The 21,797-nt window shown below is 33.9% G+C and overlaps 1 protein-coding gene across 1 annotated transcript in view; it reads right to left on the bottom strand.

Moving 5' to 3' along the window:
* NAALADL2 (N-acetylated alpha-linked acidic dipeptidase like 2) overlaps positions 1–21,797 on the bottom strand; it is an 881,081-nt gene that overhangs the window by 152,139 nt on the left and 707,145 nt on the right. Inside the window, exon 11 of the mRNA XM_036243146.1 lies at positions 4,542–4,637. Within this exon, the coding sequence (XP_036099039.1) occupies positions 4,542–4,637 (96 nt within the window). The remainder of the gene's footprint in view (positions 1–4,541; positions 4,638–21,797) is intronic.

The raw sequence follows: 21,797 nt of genomic DNA, 5'->3' as shown, positions 1-21,797 counted from the left end.
CTGCCCCCTACTGGGGATCGAGCCTGAAACCTGGGCATGTGCCCTGCCCAGGAACTGAACCATGACCTCTCAGTCCATGAGTCAAGGTTCAATCCACTATAGCAGGGCTATAGTGATTATTATAACAGGTAATGCATTTCTAGATCCTACTTTCTGAGCTCTAACTTCCTGTATCCAAGCATCTCCTTGACATATCTGCCTAGATGCCCTATAGCATCCCAAAATCCACATGTTTAATGCCAAACTCATCACTTTCTCCAAGCCAGCACCTGATTTGGTTAATTCAATAATATAAACTCTGCTCAAGATAGAACTATTGAAATTATCCTTTACTCTTCATTCTGCTTCACATCTCTTACCCAGTAAATCACATATTCTGTCATTCAGTCTTTAAAATGTCTCTCAAATCTGTCTTGTTTTCCAAAACACACATCATCATCTCTCACACATTACAACCTCCTCTTGAAAGAATTCTCCAAGAAAATTCATTGACATTAAAATAAAGTTGAAATTGCTTATATTTCTCAAATGTCATCCCTCTGGTAAATTCTTCACATCTCCTAGTCAAAGGCAAAAGCTCCATCTTCTCTCTCCACACTTGGTCCATAGCACTATCATTTTGAGTATATTATAGTGAAATGACTTCTCACCTATTTACTGGCTTGGACCTCCTCCTGTGTATTAATTGTTTTTGTATTTCAAGTGTTCTTAATTATCCTTGGCTTATTGTAGGCAATCAAAATGCTTAGCTAACTAATAACAATTTATGATCTAAATGTTGAAGATTTAAAAACATAACTAGAAAATTCCTAGGTGTAGAAGGAGAAATAAGCCTATTTCAAAACATAAATCCATGGTGATTTTTACTCACTTATTAAAGGATTAAGCATCTAAGATTTATATTGGTATTTTATTCATGTTTAACCTTTAGAGGAATTAGGTTGGCTTCCATGGTAATTAAAAAAGCAAATGCTATTCTTTAGGTAATTACAGAGGATGAGAAAGCCCTTCCACATCATGCCTGTGTGTCACCCTCTGGCAACACCACACTGTGCCATCGACTGTCGCTGAAGCCATGATAAATTACCTTTTGAAATCAATATTGAGTCCTATTCGTTACTTTTGTAGGATCCATGCTTTATATCAAAAGACAAATGTCAAGATAAATTTAAACAAGAACACACAACTCACAATCCATATATGAGTATGATTTATTTGATTATTTTTGAATTCAGAAAGGCACCAATTATGAATTATTAACTTTTTAATACTTAGAAATTATAATTTTATTTGGCATAAATCATATGTGTGATCTATAACAAAAGGTCTGGAATGTAAAGTTACTTGGATAAGATAATGGGCTGTATTACATGAATAAATATTTATAGTATATGTATATATTTATTGTATTTATTTAATTAGATAACATAAAATATGTGATAGTTTTATGGTATTGTGTATCCAATTCTAATATCTATTGAAAGAATAAGAAAGTATTTATGATATTTCTGGCCTATTGAAATGTTTTAGTATTGATGTAATTCGTATACATTAAAAATGTTTTTGTATAATATCAATACTATTTGTGCTTTATCATTTTATAAAGTGTTTTCATATTTCATATCATTTTAAAATAGTTAATGGATTTATACCTAAGTGGGACTTGTTATTCAAAGTCCAGTGTCATTTGCATAATATCACAATACTAGGAGGCACAGAGTGTGCTGGACACTTGATATACTGTGATAATATCACTATTATTCTTATGAAACAAATATTCTAAAAACCTTAACTCTTCACAAATTAAATTTTATGCTCCATTTGTACACATTAATTTATCAATGTAGTCTCAGAATTTAATTATCTTAGTTGTATGATTTCTTGTCTAAATTATTCTGAGCTATTCTTTTTTTTTTTAAGTAAAAACAAAATTTTGAAAATGCAGGTAAGGGCCTACTTTGAAGACTTTACCCATTAGGCTGTCAGCTGATTTCTCAAAAGAAACTTTGCAGGCCAGAAGGGAGTGGCAAGAAATATTCAGAGTGATGAAAACCAAGAACCTACAACCAAAATTACTCTATCCTGCAAAGCTGTCATTTAGAATCGATGGACATATAAAAACTTTCCCAGACAAGAAAAAGTTAAAGGAGTTCATCACTACCAAACCGTTATTATATGAAATGATGAAGGGTCTTTTTGAAGAAAAAGATAAAATGTATGAACAAACAAAATGGCAATGAATACATATCTACCAACAATGGAATCTACAAACAAAATGAACAGGAAGAACAGAAACATTCTCATAGATACAGAGAACATTTTGTTGGTTGCCAGTTGGGAAGGGGGTTGGGGGAATGGGTGAAAAAGGTGAAGGGATTAAGAAGCACAAATTCATTGCTAGACTGACAAACCTCAAAGGGAAAGGGGTTGGGGGGGTGGGAAGAAATAAACCAAAGAACTTATATGCATAACCAATGGACACAGACAATAGTGTGGGAAAAGGTGGGAGGGGGGCAGGCGTGGGGAGGAGGGGGTCAATGGGGGAAAAATGTGGAACATCTGTAACACATTTTACATCCAACAATAAAGATTTTAAAAAAAAAGAAATAGCATTTTTTTTTTTTTTTTTGGAGGTAAGTTTTAGATTTTTTTCTATTTTACTTTTTTATTGAATTTATTCAGGTGTCATTGGTTAACAAGATCATACAGGATTCAAGTGCACATTTCTATGATACATGATCTGTATAGAACTATCATTTTTAATGTGTTAATAATTATACTCAATTATATACATATTACATTTCTAGAGAAAATCTATACATCATCTTTTCATCCTCAGAGAATTCTAGTAAGCAAAACCATTATGACTATACTCCTTTTTGATGTGGAAAATAAAATAAATATCTACTAAATAATATATCAAGTTGGTAGTCAAGATAGACATGAAATCCATGTTCCATATTTCCCAATACATGCTCTGTTCTACCCCTCTATGTTTATACGTTTATTTTGCTCTTGATCAAAGAAAATGAAATATCTATTAAATATATTTTTTTATGGTTCCACACGTTCTGCTATTGGTGAAATAAGAGTAAACTTCTGAAGCACAATATTTTCCCTTCACCTTTGCAACATGAGTGATTCCCAAAGGTAATGTGATGACCTTTGAAATAGAGTCAACTTTAGAAAATTAAAAGTGGACACAAAACAATGTCCCTGAACTCTTGCTTCTGCACCTAAGCAGGTTTTATTTTTTTCATAGACATAGAATTCTCCCAACATCCATTTAATGGAAGTATATAAAGATATGTAGACATACAAATCTAAATATTATAGATATATGTACTCATTCTACCTATCAATCGGTCTACCTATCTGTCTTTCTATCTATAATCTCTCCATGTATCAGGAATACAGATACATTTTGAACACTAAAATGTTAATATTTTGGAGCCACTTTTATCTTGCTATAATCCAAATATTAATGAACAATCAAAGGATGGATATGTTAAAAACTAAATTAAAAACCTGATGAATGCAGTTCAGATGCAGATATTCTCAGGTTTGGAGAAATTTAAGTAAAATATGATCCAAACCCCTCTTATTACAAACTTTCAGAAAAAAAATAAATGTACACAGCTTTTACATGTTAGGGGTAGACCTAGAGCACGAGCCTGTGTATTTTGAGCTCATTCTGTTGTCCCTCTTTGAGTTCAGTTCATTACATCGTATTTTCTCTTTCTAAAGAAGGAAAACAGCTCTGTAAAATCTCAGTAAGAAGGTTTAAAAATGAGCCATCAATAAAGTAAGCATATATTAATATGGGGTATTTTACATGTTCTAAAATGTCAATATTCTCTACAAACTTTATCCCCAAATGATAGATTATAACAGGTTAAACAAATAGTTGGTAAATGAAAGATTAAACAAAAATAGTTGATAAATGTAAAAATCCATATGATGTCAGGCATTGTATTTATTTGCTCCATACTGTAAAATTAAATTTTCTCTATACTATAAACTTTCTCCATACTATAAACCATTATACAGTAAATATTGGTATGCTAATCTTAGAGTAATTAAATTTATTTTAAACAGTCTAACTTTATTAATAAAGAAAGAAGCCTTTTTTTTAACTGCATCTAAGAATTACCTCAACCTCAGTATCTTAAATCTTCAAACAAAACTTTGAAGATACAGAAATTCAAAGATTCACTTTGTATTTCCCTTAAACTAAAATGCAGAAATATGCTTGGGAATATACCACAAATCTACTTTCAGATTAAGAAAAAAATCTAATAATGATATTAAAGTTTGATTTTAAATACAAATCTTCAGTTATTGGTCTGTATTACCTTGATCGATTTGCTTATCATCTTTATTCCTTAGTAAAATAATAGGAGACACTTGAAATCCTTTCAGTACATACTACAAATAACAAATAGTTAGCTTTCTCTTGATTGGTTATGTTCCTTCCCTCCATCTACCAACAGAAATGAACAAACTCTCCCAACCTGCTCATGAATGCTTTCCTCGCCTACCTTGGCGATGGTCTCATGAAATTTGAAAACAGGATCTGTTTCTTCAATTTCTGTTGCACCTTTAGGGAAAACGGCCTCCGAGAGAAAACTTGGACCCTGAGAAAAGCAGAATAAAAGATTTAAAACTCTTCATTGATTTTTGTTTTTCAAGTGCTTATTGGATTTTCTTTAAAGATTCAAAAGGATTCTAAATTGCTTTAAGGTTTCTGTTGCTTGTTAGACTTCATTCTACTAATATAATTAACCAATCAAAGGATATTTTTAAATTACATTGAGTAGAGATCTATCACTTTTATATTATTTTTATCTATAAAATATTTTTTTTACTCAAAAGAGATAATTCTTTGCAGTTCTTCCCCTTTTTATAAAATGTAGATTTATATATAGAACAAGATATCTTGACTATAAAACCCACATCTGACACCCCATTTCTATTTAATACATTAAATTTTATTTTACATCTGGTAGAACGGGATATTCTTAATCAACATGATTACCAACTAGAAAAGCCTAGACAAAAGTGTGCATGATATTTTAAACATTGAAAAACTTACTTCAAAAGAATAGTAAGATACATTTTTGGTAGAATAGTCTCATGGCTTTACACACTATCAATAAAGTGATAACGTGTTATATCAGAACCTTCATGTTAGATGTTTGAAATGAATCAAAGAGAAAGAGTAATTAGTCATTTTGCACTTGCAGATATAGACAAATGTCAGGATGCAAGGAGATCTGCTGTGGTATGAATATTTATGCCTCCCCCAAATTCACATGTTTAAATCCTAATTTCCAAAGTAATGAGATTACGAGATGGGGGCCTTTGGAAGGTGATTGGGGCGTGAATACTTTATCCTCATTATTGGAATTAGTACCCTCCCAAAAGAGGCCTCATGGAGCTCCCTAGCCCCTTGCCACTTGTGAGGACATAATAAGAAATCTGTGACCTGGAACAGGACCCTCACCTGGCCATGCTGGCACCATGACCTTAGCCTTCCAATCTCTAGAACTGTGAGAAATAAATTTACGTTGTTTATAAGCCACTCTGTCTGAAACAATGCTCTTAGAGTCATCAACTTCATTAGCATTCCATAACATGATTATTACTTATCACATACATATAGCTCTTACTTAAAAACCTGAAGGAGCCCTGGCCAGTCTGGCTCAGCAGTTGGAGGTTCAGTTCCCACTAAGAGCACATACCTCGGTTGCAGTTTGTCCCCGGCCCTGGTTGGGTCGTGCAGGAGGCAGCCACTCAATGTGTTCCTTTCACATCGATGTTTCTCTCTCTCTCTTCCTCTCTCTCCCTTCCACTCTGTCTGAACAAAAAATGGAAAAATGTCCTTGGGTGAGGATAAAAAATCAATCAATCAATCAATCAATTAATCAATAAAATGTTTAAAAACAAAACCTGAAGGAACCAGGATTATTTTTCTAAAAAATGAAAAAGGTGATCCTCACCAACCCATTAGAGTTTGGTGTTCTCCTGTCAGTTTTTGTATCACTTTTTATTTACTTTTAGGTATCATTTACTTTATTACATTTTTGTTATATTTCTGTTTTTCTTACTATACTATGAGCCTTTTAAGACTTGGTATCTTTTCTTATTAAAATAGTCTAATATCATCAGACAACCTTGAGTAAGTCATTAATCTCTCAGTATTATTCTCATCACCCATAAAGTTGAAATGTAAATATACGTGCCCTTCTTACTGCAGAGAGTTCACGTCCGCATCCAGCACAGAAACAAAGCTCTGTGGGGAGGAAAGGACCACAGTAATACTGGGTGGTTTTTGATTTTTATCACAGTGGTCAAGAACTGCTTTTCTAGTAACTAAGAGTTATAGTTTTAAATATTAAATTAACATAAATAAGTGTTCATATATTGAACTCTATACGATGTTTCTCTTTTAAAATCTACAACTGTTAAAACAAAGTTTGCACTCCACTGTTGTAGGTGACAGGAGGTCTTTGGGGGGTTTTAAATAGAGCAAGTGATATTTTCAAGTATGCCTTGAGGATAGTACACGCTGACACATTTGTGGAGATAAATTTTAAAAAGACGTGATGGAAGCCCGGCAGGTGTGGCTCAGTGGTTGAGCATTGACCCATGTACCAAGAGGTCACTGGTTCGATTCCCAGTCAGCACATATGCCCAGGTTGTGGGCCCTATCTCCAGTGGGTGGCATGCAGGAGGCGGCCAATCGATGTTCTTTCTCAGGGATGTTTCTATCTCTCCTCCCTTCCTCTTTCTCTAAAATCAATAAAGAAAAAAAAGTGATGGAAAACAGGAACTTTACATAGAAGGCTATTGCAGTATTACAGTGAGAAAGGGTGAGAGATTAAACCAGTACTGTGGTAGTAGAAATAGATAGGAGGAGATAAGTTTAATAGATGTTTAAGAGAGAACATTTGTAGTACTTGATGATTTACTGGATGTGAAGTCCTAAAAAGAAGTCAAGATTGATTTGATTTTATCTAGATTTAATAATCCGTATGGATATAAATTTCATTAATTTCAAAAATTTAGAAACCAATGAAGGATTAGGAAAGAAAAGAAATTAAGTTTTAAATATTTCAGATGAGGTATTTTTAGGACATCTGCTTGACGTTTTCCCAGAAGGTGAGTGACTATATTGTTTAACACCAACATGGTTCAAGACCTATGCCTGGACTGGAGATATAATAATAATTTGAGAAGCATGTACATGGTAGTTAAAATGTAAAGTGGACCACATGTAGACTTAGAATAATTTTTTGTGCAGCACAAATATCTGAATGACAACAAGATCTCTGAATGGCACTGATATTTAAGGTTGAAGAATAAAGACAAAACCTATGAAGACCTTTTAGATGAGATCATCAGAGAAAAATAAAGAGAACCATGTGAGTGTGATTTCATGGGAATGAAACAGGTAGAGAATCTCCGGGAATGAATAATCAATGCTTCAAAGGGAGTAAAGAAAAACAACAAAATGAAAATTATTCATTGGAAATTGCTTTTTAGATGTTCCTGGTGTCTTTCATCAGAGGGTTTCTATGGATTCATGAGCACAGTAGACAGAATGCAATCAGGTGAGTAGTAAATGTGAGGAGAAGAAATAAAACATCAGCTGTGAACTGCATTGTTCTCTCTAAAAATTAAGATTAGGCTGAGGGGTTAGAAAAAGTAAACACTAGCTTTAAAAGTTCAAGGATCAAGGAATGGTTTATTTGTTGTGTCTTAGACAGGATTGATGCAGATATAGTTTTAAAGTGAGAGAAAGCATCCAGAGGATAAAGACTTTTAAAATAGTAGACAATTTGGGGGAAATAAATGCATCATAGCTCAGTTACCTAACACAGAAAACAGAATTGTAAGTAGATAAACCACTGATGAGAAAGACATTGAAGTCAGGATCAGATGTAGTGGAAGAAAGTATTAGTACATATATAGAGGTGAAGAAAAAAAACAAAAAACCCTCAAAGGTCATGTTTAATTTAATTCTATACTGGATTGAGTTGACTAAAGTTCAACTCATTACCCTATCAAAATATATCTTTTATATTTTTTTAGAAGTAATCATTTAAAATATTAAGTTTATATAGGCTTAATGGTATTGTAGTAACCAAAAGCATTCTACACATGCCTACTCTTTATAGTTGGGACTCAATGAGCATAACCTGAAATAAATAGAATAATAATAGTACTTTCCATATACCAGCACTAGGCTAAGTGCTCTACATGTATCAACTAATGTAATCCACATACCTTTATAGTAGGAACTATTATTACCTTTTCTACAAATGGGGGAAACAACTTTCAGACACTAGCTAAGAGCATTGAATAAGTAAGTGGAGGTGTCTGGATTCAAACACGGTTTTGTTTGACTCCATAGCCCACACATTTATTCTCACACCACCTCTCCTCATTACCCAAGTTCCTCATAGCTCTTCCATTTAAGTAAGAAAGGATGATTTCCCCTACCTCTTGTTCCAATTCCCTCCAAGCCTTAGTCTACTCTACATAAGCAGCAGGGACGCTATGTACAGCTTAAAGGATATAATCAAAGACTCCCTGCTTAGACTAAATAAAGTTGAATCCAAAAAGCCCCATGTGCACTTCCCTCTATGCAAGATTCTCCTTTCTGCAATCAGAGAATATACACATCAATACTTAAATTTAACATATAAAATTAAAACACTCGCAGGCTTTGAATGGCACTGAGATTCAGAACGTGCTGGGCTAAGGAAAGAAAGTAATTACAGCCATAATATTTGAACATAACAATCTTAACACTGTCCCAAGTGAAAAAGACCTGGGATAATGTGGAGTCTGAATGGAAGTATAACAATCCAAGGGTCAAATGTGGAACAGTATTAGGATATTACTTTCTAAATTCATTCATTTTGTTCACTTCAATTATTTTTCTGGTTCTAGGAATGTTTTACAGCATTGGCTTTTTAAAAAATATTCAAAGCACCTTTTATAGTTCTAGTCATATTGATCTAGTATCCTAAATTTAGATCTGGATAATACATTAGAAATGTAATTAAACCCAAATATACAAAATAAAACATGGAAAATTCAAATGATTAAAAATTTTTTACAGTGCCACAAAATAGTTATCGAAAAGCCAATACAAAAAATAGGCTCTGGGTACGTCTACATTTTTTTAAAACTTTGCCTTTTCTCGTAAAATATTTTGAGGTGGAGATAATAATTGTAACACAAGCCTTAAAAATGCAAATAAGCCTGGCTGGTGTGGCTCAGTGGATTGAGTGTTGTCCCATGGAATGAGAGGTCCCAGTTAGATTCCTGGTCAGGGCACATGTCCAGGTTGTGGGCTCGATCCCCAGTGAGGGGTGTGCAGGGGGCAGCCGATCAATGTTTCTCTCTCACGTGATGTTTCTATCTCTCTCTTAATAAAGATTAACTATTCTATACAGTAAAACAAATGAGTAGTGATTGTTAATGCCTCCCTGTCTTTGCTTCCATTATGAACAGAAGAATAATAACATCTGACAATGCCTGACATGATGGACAGGCTCATGTGGAAGAATCCCACAAAGACTGGTTGTATTAACAGGTTAACTTAAGAAATGACTGGATCCAAAATCTCACTGATCAGCCCGTAACTTCTACAATCTCATAAGATTAATTCTATACAAAATTGTTATTAAGTCCATGAATACGTTATGAAGAGAAAACTCATCTCTTTTTACATCATATCCTTTAAACTTCTTTGAGAACTCTTCGGATTTTGTTTTCAACAAAAGAAGAGGGGAGAGTAACCAACTTACTGATATGTTTAACATTGTGCAAGAGACCAATGCAGTTTGGCATCACATCAGGCAGGAAAGAAAAAATATATTTCTATTCATTATTTTTTAGTCACTCCTGAACAGAGCTGCCTGAAGCTGTAACACCATGTAGCATGCACTTCCCTCAACTTATAACAGCTTATAAGACAGAAAGATGTCTTAGAAATCAGCAACCTTTTTCTGAAACCAACCACTGGTTGCCTGCAGGCACCTTGCTGCCCATATTTGTCACCAGTGTTCCTGCACCACTGTAATCATTCCCTAAGATTTTTGGGGAGACTCACTCCTGGCCTGTCCCAGCTCTGGTGGCTCTAGCCAGTCCAGTTGTGCCTGCATAGCTCCTACCTCTGCCTGTCTTCAAACGCTCGTGTACTCGGTGTGTCTCCTCCTCCTCTGTATTGGCAGACTTACTGGAGCTAGGGACCAACCAGGTAATCTAGGATGATCTTATTTGAAATCCATAATTTAATTACATCTGGACAGATTCTTTTTCCATGAAAGATCACATTTACAGGTTCCAGGGGACACATCCTTTGGGGGACCACCATTCAACACAGTACAATTACCACGTCTTCAATGGGCTCTCTGTACGAAAGCTGAAGAAGATTGTTTCTAACAAGAAATTGAGATTTCAATGATATTTCAGACTTTACTCTTTTTTCCCTCTCCTTTTAGAGAATATAAAACTGAGGGATTTTTTCATTTGTAAAATAGTGTGTTGGTGACGCAGAAGTAAAAACTGTTCTAATTAAGTAGTTGCGGATTTGCTACTAGTTAAATGTATTTTCTAGTTGGGAAAGGTGTTCATAATTTCCTAAACCTATCTAACTTAAGATTTGTGCATTTTATTGTGTATAAATTATATCTTAAGGGAAAACAATCTTCCTCCATAAGGGACATTACTATTATCTCAAAGATATTCTTGCCTTTTTTTGTTTTTTTAGTGAGGTTTGGTAAGTTCTGTTACAAATTTATTCAATGTTTTAAAGTTCTCTGTGTTGCTTTATATATATAATATTTTATGATATCCATGACTGTTTAAGTACAGTCAAGTAGTATTATTATTGTCATCCTCATTTTATTGATGAATAGACTAAGATTCCGAGACATTGTGTGACTAGATTCTACTATCCTAGTAAGTAGTATAGCCTGGGTTAAAACTCGGAACCTAATCTCCAACCTGCTGCTTTTTACTTTCCATTACCCTGCACCTCAAATGCCCAGATTTGCAATCAGACCTAGATACTAGAGAGGACACTATAAAAATAGCGAGACAAAAATATGAAGTCTTCAAGCTTGTGAAACTAAACTAGATACAATCAAGATTGCTTCAAGGTTTAAAAATCCATGATAAAGTTCTACACATAAGTCACTGGCTGATGAGCTGCTTTGTGGTAGTTGTTGAATAAACAGAGCCATATATGAATTCTTTTATTTCCCTTTGTGGTATCTACACTTTCCAAGGTAAACTAAATGGGTATTACATATAAAAGGCTTTTATTAATGAACTCAGTGAAGTCATTCTTGGTAACCACAGGAAAGGGAGGGAGATAAAGGATATGAGTAATCCCAAAGAATAACATTTTATCAACTCAACAAGTGTTAACTACTAAATAATATAAAAATATTAACTACTTATAAAATGAATGCATTATACATAACCTCCTCATCCTTTAATTCTCCTCAAACTGAAAATTAAAATAAAACCTGAAAGTTTTGATCTTCAGGACAAATACTAAAAACTCAAACAAAGTCTGGCCAGACAACTGTGAGTTCAATAGTAATAATTTTTGTAGCTGTCATTTAGAGAATGCCTCTTATGTGCTGTACTGTCAGAAAGAATACTTGTGTATTTCTACATGGTCAGGGTTTTCTGAGCAAATTTTAGTGGAACCTGTATTAAATATCGCCTTGCAAGTTCAATGGTGACTGAATAGATAGTCATAAAAACTTGGAGAGATTTATCCTCCCTGGAGGTATGTTTTTACTTAAAAGGGGCATAAAATGCAGAACCCTGGAAACACGCCATTACAGTAAATTGAGAACACTGCATAACATATAAGATTATATTCCAGAGGGTAAGAATCCTAGACCTTCACTTTTTCCAAGAAGAATTTGTTTACCTTAGGGAAATTAAGTTTCTCTCCCTCTCGTAGGAGAGGAGGGGGGCACTGTGTATATATATTCCCAGATTCATATTTTCAGTGTTTCTGCACTTTATTACAGCTTAGAAGCCTATCTGTCTCTTATTGCTTCACCCCAGAAGGAGAAGAAAATAGGATGTAGGGAACAAATTAAGTTATTGCTGTAAATAATAGCTTTGATCTCTGCTCAAGAGACCTCATGTTTGCATTCAGGATCATATAAATGAATATAGATAATAAAAACATGTCGGCATTATGAGCCTTAATAACAGTAGTAACAATAATAACAATGTTCTCATTAATTAACGTAAGTAAATATAACAAATGTGTATTAGTTGAATAAATACAATAATTAATTTTAAAATACTAATATCTATTGATTATATATTTTGAATATGTGAGATTTCTTATATTAAAATACATAAATACATTTATATTATATAGAAATATATACTATTTATGCAATAAGTATAAATTATATGATATTTGCCTATTGCAAATGATCAAGAATCCTATATTTATATATAATAAATACATATCATCTGCAAAATGATTACAATAATTTTGCTTCATAAAACTATCTAAGAATTCAATAAATTGATATATGTAAAACACTTAAAATAATGTGTAAAACTATTCATTTATATAGCAAATCGGTCTGACAGGTATTATTGTCCTCAATTTGCAGATGGAAACTGAACCACAGAAGGATAAAGAAATTTGTCTAAGGAAACACATTCACTCATTGGCAGGGTTTTAATCCAAGTATATGACTCATGCACTCTCATTTAATGTCTTGTTCATTAAAAGCCAGTCCACAGTGGTGGTGTAGTCTAGCCCATAACAAAATGAGACAAATAATAGTGCAGAAAGTTAATATTTTAAAAAATGAACTACATTCTAATTAAAGAGCTGTAGTTTTTCTACAATTGTATTTTGTCTGTCTTTTAATATAAAACATGTTTTCTTTTATAAAATCAGAAGTGGATAGCAGTTTCTGTTTTTTGTTTGGTCTTAAATGACAAATTTAAGTTCATACTCTATGTCAGTCTCGGCACTTTTACTTTATGATTCATTTTATTTGTCCTCAAATAACTTTAACATCTGAGAGGTAGTGATTAAATGCTTTAGGCCCTTTTATTATATAGCATTGGTTTTAGAGATAAAAAGATTGATTTTCAGTGCATTTATTCAAGTTTTCCACGGTTGCATACCTTGTGTCAGAATTGAAATTTCAACTTTTGTCAGCTAAATCTTACATGTGCATTTACACTTACAACGCTGTATCCAGCCATGTAATTCTACTCCTGTCTTGTGCCACCTATGTTTCGGTCAAGGATGGACCGCATATAGGATGGTGGCCCCATAGATTATAACAGAGCTGAAAAATTCCTATCTCCTAGTGACGTCATCTCTGTCCTGATGCCAAAGCACAATGCACTGCTCACTTGTTAGTGATGATGCTGGTGTAAAGAAACCTACTGCTCCACCAGTCCTATAACAGTACAGCACATACGACTGTGTACAGTATAAAATACTTGATAATGGTAATAACAACTATGTGGCTAGATTATTTATTTACAATAGCATACTTTTTATCATTGTTTTAGAATGTACTCTTTCTATGCATAAATATTTTTCTGTAAAATACTATTAACAATGTTAAACTGGTGGCAAGGAGCCTCCTACATCTCCTGTTTACCTCTTGGTTGCATCATTTTCTCTCTCACCTGATTTAATCGCATGTTGTTTTATACAGTAACATGCTGTACAGGTTTGTAGCCTAGTAGCAACCGGCTATACCATACAGCCTAGGTGTGCAGTAGGTCATACCACCTAAGTCTGAGTAAGTGTACTCGATGACATTCATAGGCTGAAACTGCCTAATGCCTCATTTATCAGAACACATCTCCATTGCTAAGTGGTGCGTGACTGTATTTCAGCAATACGGCCTAGGAAGGTTAGTAGGCACTTTTCACGGTTTTCAAACAATAAAAATAATTAAACTACTTGCCTGAAACCCTTTTCTACTGAAGTGAAATCTACACAGCAAAATATCAAGATAATGTCTGAACGTTAGAAGGTGGATTTTCTATATATGTGCTAAATATTACTTAGCAGAAGATCCTAACACTCCCAACACTTAAGTATAAACTGACCATAAAAGATGTCTTGTAATTTAAGTCAGAGTTTCAAATGTTGCTGACCCAAGTACAATTTAAACTAAATATTCGCATGCACATTTTGTGTAGGTAATGTATTAGGGAGGGTTGTGGAGGGTATTATACTCCCGGGGAGAATTACTGATGAGCAAAAAACATATATATATATATATATGTATATGTATATGTATATATGTGTGTATATATATGTATACACACACACACATATACACACATATATGTATACACACACATATACATATATACACATATATATATTTTTCCCCCGAAGAAAATATTTATAGTTATACCCTAAAGTATAGGAGATATGGTCAATCCTTGTGCTCTGTAAAATGCATTGAAAAAAATATTTTATGTATTATGAAAAATAACATTGAATGCTAATAAAAGCATACTGTAAATACTAGCTCAAATAACCCTTATAATAACCATACGAAGTAGATAATATTATTATCCCACTTTATAGATGAAGAAATTAAGGCACAGAGAGTTTAAGTATCTTGGCCAAGCAGTGAAGCTGGAAAATGAACCAGTGTTCTTCACCATCATAAAATACACAGTCTATAACATACTGCTAAAAATTATAATAAAGTATGGTATTGACTTAAACATTTTTGAGAGTCTGTTCAGGTGAGAAAAAATAAAATCCACGTTCACCTCATATTATGAATAAAAGACACAACTATGTGTAAAGCTACAATGTAAAATCTTTGCTTGAAGTTGTTAGCCTGAAAATTCATCTCTTCTTCAGTACTTTAAATCCATGCTTTTAGTTTTAAAAACAGAATATATGGTCTGGCCAGTGTGGTTCAGTGATTAAGCGGCGACCCTCGCACCAAGATATCGCCAGTTCAATTCCCAGTTGGGACACATGCCCAGGTTATGGGCCAAATCCCCAGTGTGGGGCATGCGGGAGCCAACCAATAGATGCTCTCTCTTTCCCCCTCTCACTTCCTCTCTGTCTAAAATCAATAAAGGAAAAATAACAACAACAACAACAACAAAAAACAAATATATATGAAACCAAAACTTCCCAAAATATTATGGATCCTTTTACTAATTAAGTTAGGCAATAGAAATGGTATCTCCATTTTCATATGAAGTTTAAATAACTGTGAAATAAAGTAGCATAACCTCAAGTCATTGAATGGTTAGATAAATGTTCTTTTCAACTTGCCTTTTTTTTTTTTTTTTTCTTACTTTTTTTAAAATCCTCACCGGGGACATACTTAGAGAGAGGAAGGGACAGAGAGAAGCATCCATGTGAGAGAGAAACATGGATCAGTTGCTTTCCTTATGTGGCCCAACTGGGGATCAAACCCACAACCCAGGTAATGTGCCTTGACAAGGAATCGAACCAGCAACCTTTTGGTGCACAGAATGTTGGTCAACCAACTGAGCTACTCCTGCTGGGCTTGCCTCCTTCCTTTTGAAAGAGAGATTTCCATTAAATATCAGATGCAACATATATGATTATAAATTACGTCACAGTCAATGAGCTGGATTCCTGTAGGAGGTACCAGCAGGAGCCACCGTGAATGAGGGAGTGGCTTTCATGGGCTAAAGAAGCAGCTATTTACCAGCTCCAGTAACATTTTCCAGTCACAACCGGTTCAGCTCTAGTGGTACACACTGGCCGCTCATGGGAGGAGGGAGCAGAGCCGACGGCATGGTAACAAGTAACATTCTATCCATCACTGAATGCAGGATGTACACAAATACGTTTGCAAGGTAGAAAAACAAAGGGTACTCTCAGATCTTGGAAGGAGACAAGTTTTCTCAAAAAATGAGGGATTCGAACTTCAATATGGTCTTTAGTAAGACGTGGTCTCTCTGGTTAGGTATCCAATTTCGCAACAGCCCTTCTTTGAGGTCAGAGCTTGTGAGCCTCGAAAGCTTTGTCTTTTCTCAAGGCTGTCTGTAATCAACTGGGAAAGAAATGAGGGGTTTATAGGGCTTGAAGTTGAGGGCAAAAGAATCTAAACATCAGGTTAAGAAGAAACAAATACACTATTCAAATCCCAAGAGAAATACAGTCTTTCAGAGTCTGTCTCCAGAAATGGGAAGAGATTACCTGTATAGCCATGACCTTAGGTTTCATAATCTGGGTGAAAACACCTGGGGAAATTAAACCTGAAACATTAGCCTTTCTGAAATCTTACCGTATATTTTATTACTTTTATTTTTATTTAAAAACATTTTTGGGGGTGCAAATATTAAGCCCATTGTAGGTAAAATTGTGGAAAAATCAGAGGAGTGCAATTCTGTAAATGGTTCGTTTAAATCCCTCCCAACCCTCCTCCCCAAATCCCTTGTTAAAGCCCACCCCATTGACAGTTCATTTAACAACATATGCATTACTTCACATTATACAGTCAGATATCCCTAGGCAGATTTTGTATTTCTATTCCCGTTACTACTTACTAAAAGCTAAATGAAAGTCTTTATTTTCTTGTATATCCCAGGAAACACAGGTCGATTTAATTTCAAGGACTTAAAATAATTTCTGAAATATCTTAAGTTTGGGGCAATGTTTTCCTCTAGCTTTAATGCATTCATTTTAACCATTCATTCTATTCATTCATTTGGAAATCAATAAAGAAACCAAATTAATTTTGTAATTCACTATCGCAAAATTCCCATTTAATTGAATAAACAGGTGTTAAAGAAAAGAATCCCAGTGGATAAAACATGTATGGCTACATTTGTCTCTTGGTAGAAGTCTCTAGAGACAGTACTAAGCAAAATTTCAAAAAATGATCCAGCCTCCAATACAGAATAGACAATTTCCTTTGTGAATTAAAAATACAAAAGATATGCTTTTAGTTGATTTCTGAGAGTATCTTAATTTCCATTTGAGAATCATCAGTTATCTCTATTTTCCCAAGAACTCATTTAAAGACAGTGAAATTAAAAAGGCATTGATGTTGTACTTTTCAAACAATGGGTCACTTCTGATTACACTTCGATTGAACATTAAACTTTCAGACTTAAAACAAATTGCCTTCTTTTTCTTTTTAATTTGGACTCAATTTCCTGCTGCCCTCAGGTCACTCAATGATAATTAATTGAGTTATGAATCAACTGAAAGAAGATGCAAATTGAAAAAGAGGGAAGAAAAACTGTTTGTTTTTAAAAAATTTATGACTAAGATTTTGGAAATGACTCAATCTCTCTCATTATATATATTCATAATTTAGCAAATTTTACATTTATGAGGTATTTTAGGTATGTTAAATGCTCAAATTTAATTTCATTTTAGGTTATTTATCATTTGCCTCTAGGGAAAAATTCTAATCATAGTTAGCACATCACACTCTCCAATTATTAAGTTATTTCACTGTGATTTGAAAGACTATCCAAACCTGAAGAGTGGCCATAATTCTCACTAGTCTCTCAAAACAGGCAGCTCAGTACACTAAGTTAAACAAGACTTTTGGACCTGAGTTTGAATTCTGATTCTGCTATTTACTGCGGTGGCTTTGAGCATGCACTTGAACTCTGACACCTAGTTTCTTATGTGTGTTATTAGAATCTTGATATCATGTATTAAGAGTATTATTGTGTATTATTATTATAGTTATGCATTAATGACATATCTTAGTAATATCTATGGTAATAATAGCTATGTGATTATTCAGTATAATTAAATTAGATAATAGGATAAGCAAAACAAAAAGATAGCTGGCACAAAGCCACTTCTCAATAAATGCTAACACTTATTATTTATATATTAACGGGTTTTATAAAAGTCTGTATTCCCAGTGCTTAGTATGATTTAAAATACATTAATAAATGCATGTTTATTTGAACTTAATATCTTTGAATCTTCATCAGAATCTTACAAGATCAAAAATTTCATTAAAAAATAGAAAAGTTGTCTTTTTTTTATTAGTCAAGATTGTCCAGAATACTGTATTTTGGATAATGTTATAGCATAATTTGAGGATTAAAAGCTCAAAATAGCAAATAATAATACTCATACACTGTAAGAGCAGTAAGCAGGAAGGCATGAGCTTATGATGTGTGGCCACGATAGCCCCCTGTGTGGTCACAGGTACATGTCCGCAATATTTTTAGCCTTTCTCCCCTCATCTGTAACAGTTAAACAAATGTTTATTCAACTATATGTTATCACTTATCCATGCATGGAGAAGAATAAAATACAGCCACTGAGAAGCAGACAAACAAGAGAAAAAAGATATGAAGCTATAAATACATAAAAATGTGCATAACTGTGTGTGTGCATTTTTGTGTGTAGGAAAAGAAATAAAATGTACTTAATCAGATGCTCTAGAAAGATATATGCACACATATGTGTATTCAGTCACAGTAAATTTGCAGGTACATGTATATATGCTATATAAGTATGTGCATGTTTGTTTACACATGTATGAAGAAATAAGCTTTACTTAAAGTAAATGATAAAACAGAGGCAATCAATCACAGGATGCTAATCCCAAATAATGGATTAAGGATTTAGAGAAGGCATCTGAAAAGAATACTTTCTGAACTTAATCTTGAAAGGTAAGATGTAATCAGAAAGAAAGGGGGTTAGCATATTTCAAACAAAAGAAAAAGCAGGCTAAAAAGCAGACAGATGAAGAACTCCTTGCTCTGTAGCTGGATACTCGAGTCTTATGTTAATCAGCTAAAATGAGGAACAGTGGCAAGGAAATAAAGTGATGGAAGGTCATTTAGAGTTTCAATATAACTTCAAGAGATTTGGACATTATTTGAAAGATAATCAGGAAACACCTTTAAGGTTTAAAACAGGAAGAGAGGAAGTTTGATTAGATTATTTCAGTGGCATCTCAGTTCTAACATTCTATGATTTTATCACGGGTATAGTACTTGAAAGATCCTTTTTTCCAAAATAGTTTATGTATATAAACTCACTCAAAATATATAACAGGAACTCATAGCCATATATATTTACTACTTTTATAAATTATGTCTTGGCCACAGTGTGGTTATAAAGTAGAAAATAAGTATTATTTTTACAGTTTTTATGAATGTCTGATGGAAAAGATACTTGTTAAACAAAGCAGTTACAACTACGAAAGAGACCATATTTGATTTTGAAATTGTCAAAATGTTTTTATGATTACAGTTCAATAATACAAACTATTACCAACAGAATGTGAAGATAAAAATCTATTTACAGCAAGTCATCATAGATCATTTTGTACAAAATAAAGCTCTTTTCCCGTTAGCCTGACTGCAGTAACAGAGTTTTCTTTACACAGTTGCTTTCAGTACTGTCCAAAACATGAAATCCAGCTCAACAATGATTATTTTCATCTTTATTCATGTAATTATCCTTCATCTATAATGGCATGCCATCAGATTCTATGTTGTTTACAGAACTCCTCTAAGTTTTTAATTTACTAAGAATGAGGAAAGCTGATAAAAATCTGTTTTTGTCCCAAGATCATCTGTTTTCCTATTTTTCAATTAAATGAGATAAGGTATGGTTATGTCTTTACACAAAATAATGAATAATAGTACCATCTAACAAATATACATTCATTAATAATATTTAGAAAGTATTTTTCAGCTCCCTACCTTAAACTTAAAATTTATATTTCAGATCTGGAAATTAGGAATTATGTGCATCAGTCTTTTTACATCAGAAGAAACTGTGGCACAAGGAAGGTGACTGGCTCACCCAGTATGAAGGGACTAGTTCGTGGTGTATCTAGAGACACACTGCAGATGCTAAGGCCCTGTTTAGGGAACCCCACTCGCTCCAGTCACCGCACTGCCGTTCCATATCACTAGGCAACTTTTCTAAACTGCCCATCAAAACGAGGCATTCATGACACGAAATGCCTAAGGATTTGCAGTAGGAAGGGAGGTGGAAGGGGGAAGGACTCTGTAAGTACATTTTCACTCAGTTATGCTGCATAGCCTCTGCATTTTGGTCCATAGCTAAATTCACACACTTTAATGAGATTTGTAAAAGTCCGAGAATAGGAGAAACACTTCAGCAGTGTTTTCATTGTTAACAGTATCCCTTCAAGTGGAAGAAGCACGCACACAGTAACAAACATCCATACACACATGTGGGTAAAGTACAAAGATGAAAAAGAAAGCATATAATGCACTCCATTTCTTTAATAAAGATAATGTCCTATCTACATAGTTTAACTCTCTTCAGTGAGACCCTTTCCCATGCACCCTTGATTGGAATCATCTAATTTTTAAACAGAGGCCTTTCATTATATGAAAATCCTTGAAATTTTTTTTACACTCTTCACTTCTCACAATGTTACAAACTACACACAATTACTTCTTCTACCTGCTAGCTCTGATAGACGGTGACATTGAAACCAGTGTCATGATTTAACCCCCATCTGGGCTACTAGACTTGTCACTCAAGACATTTCCTTTCTGGGTCTTCATTTTTATTCTAGTTAGTAGTCTCGAAAACATGCACTGCTGTCCAAAGGTAAACTAGCTCAACACATAAAAAAAAAATGGCTTTATGTAAATAATGGTCACTACCAAGAACCAAGTCACTAGGGGCTTGGGTCAGTTGAATTATCTTTTCGTGTGTTTGCATCATGGTATTGTCATGGGAGAGTGGTGCATGTCAGCATTTATTTTTATTTATAAATATTTTAGAAATAATAAGAGTCAATAATATAAACAAAATCTAAGTTACGCAAAGAGGCAAAGTGTGAATATTTGCTATTTTTACTATGATGCTACCCTGAAAGTAATTAACAGTTTCCTTAAAACACTCAGTAACTTGTGATGGAAAAATAGAAGATAATTCTAATTCCCATGAAGTCAATTCATTTTAAAACCTATATATTATTAAATTATCCTGTATTTAAAATATTTACTTAAAAGACATATTTCACACCCCTACACAACTGCTCCGAAAGTGCTAAGAGGATTGTCTGATTTTGCATTCAAGGGGCATCTGAAGTCCGGGAAGCATGAAGGAGAAAGAAACATTGGGAGAGAAGATAAAAAGAAAAGCAGAACAAAAGTACTTTTTGTGCCTGCACTGCAGGGTCTCTGTCTCTTGACAGAACGAATTTCCTTTTCAATAAAGAAAGCACTGGCCAAAGGGACTCATTTTGCAAATACAGGGCTTGTAATAAATTATGCATTCTGGATTTTAAAAAAATATATGAATAGGAAATATAGATTTAGGAAAAATGAGATTAACATTGTATTTAAGAGATTAAGAGGGAAAATATTTTAATAAAAATAATATATTTAACTAATTAGCTCATAACCCACAATCTGAAATTGCAAAGTAGTATCTTCCGTTAAATAAAAAACAATAAAAATAAGCCCTAATGTTATCTGTAGACCATGACAAGCAAGAGAATGTACATTCTGGCAGCAATGGGAATCGAAAGATAGGATTCTAGTCCAGGCTTTGCCAGGGACATTGCGACCTTAACAAATTCTTACCATTATTGCACTTTCGTTTCTAATTAATGCGGGGCACCTATCTTCCTTTAAATTCTAAAGTTCTCAGATTTTATCCCAGAAAGGGGGCGGGGGGGAGTTAAACCACAGAATTTAGACGCATGTGTGCATGAACAATGGACATGGACAACAAATCTGGGGACAGGGTGGGGAGGTAGGGGTAGGGGGTA

This window comes from Molossus molossus, unplaced genomic scaffold (genome assembly GCF_014108415.1).
Source record: "Molossus molossus isolate mMolMol1 unplaced genomic scaffold, mMolMol1.p scaffold_m16_p_5, whole genome shotgun sequence".
Lineage (NCBI taxonomy): Eukaryota > Metazoa > Chordata > Mammalia > Chiroptera > Molossidae > Molossus > Molossus molossus.
The sequence above is the reverse complement of the archived record's forward strand: the minus strand, read 5'-3'. Positions and strand labels throughout refer to the sequence as shown.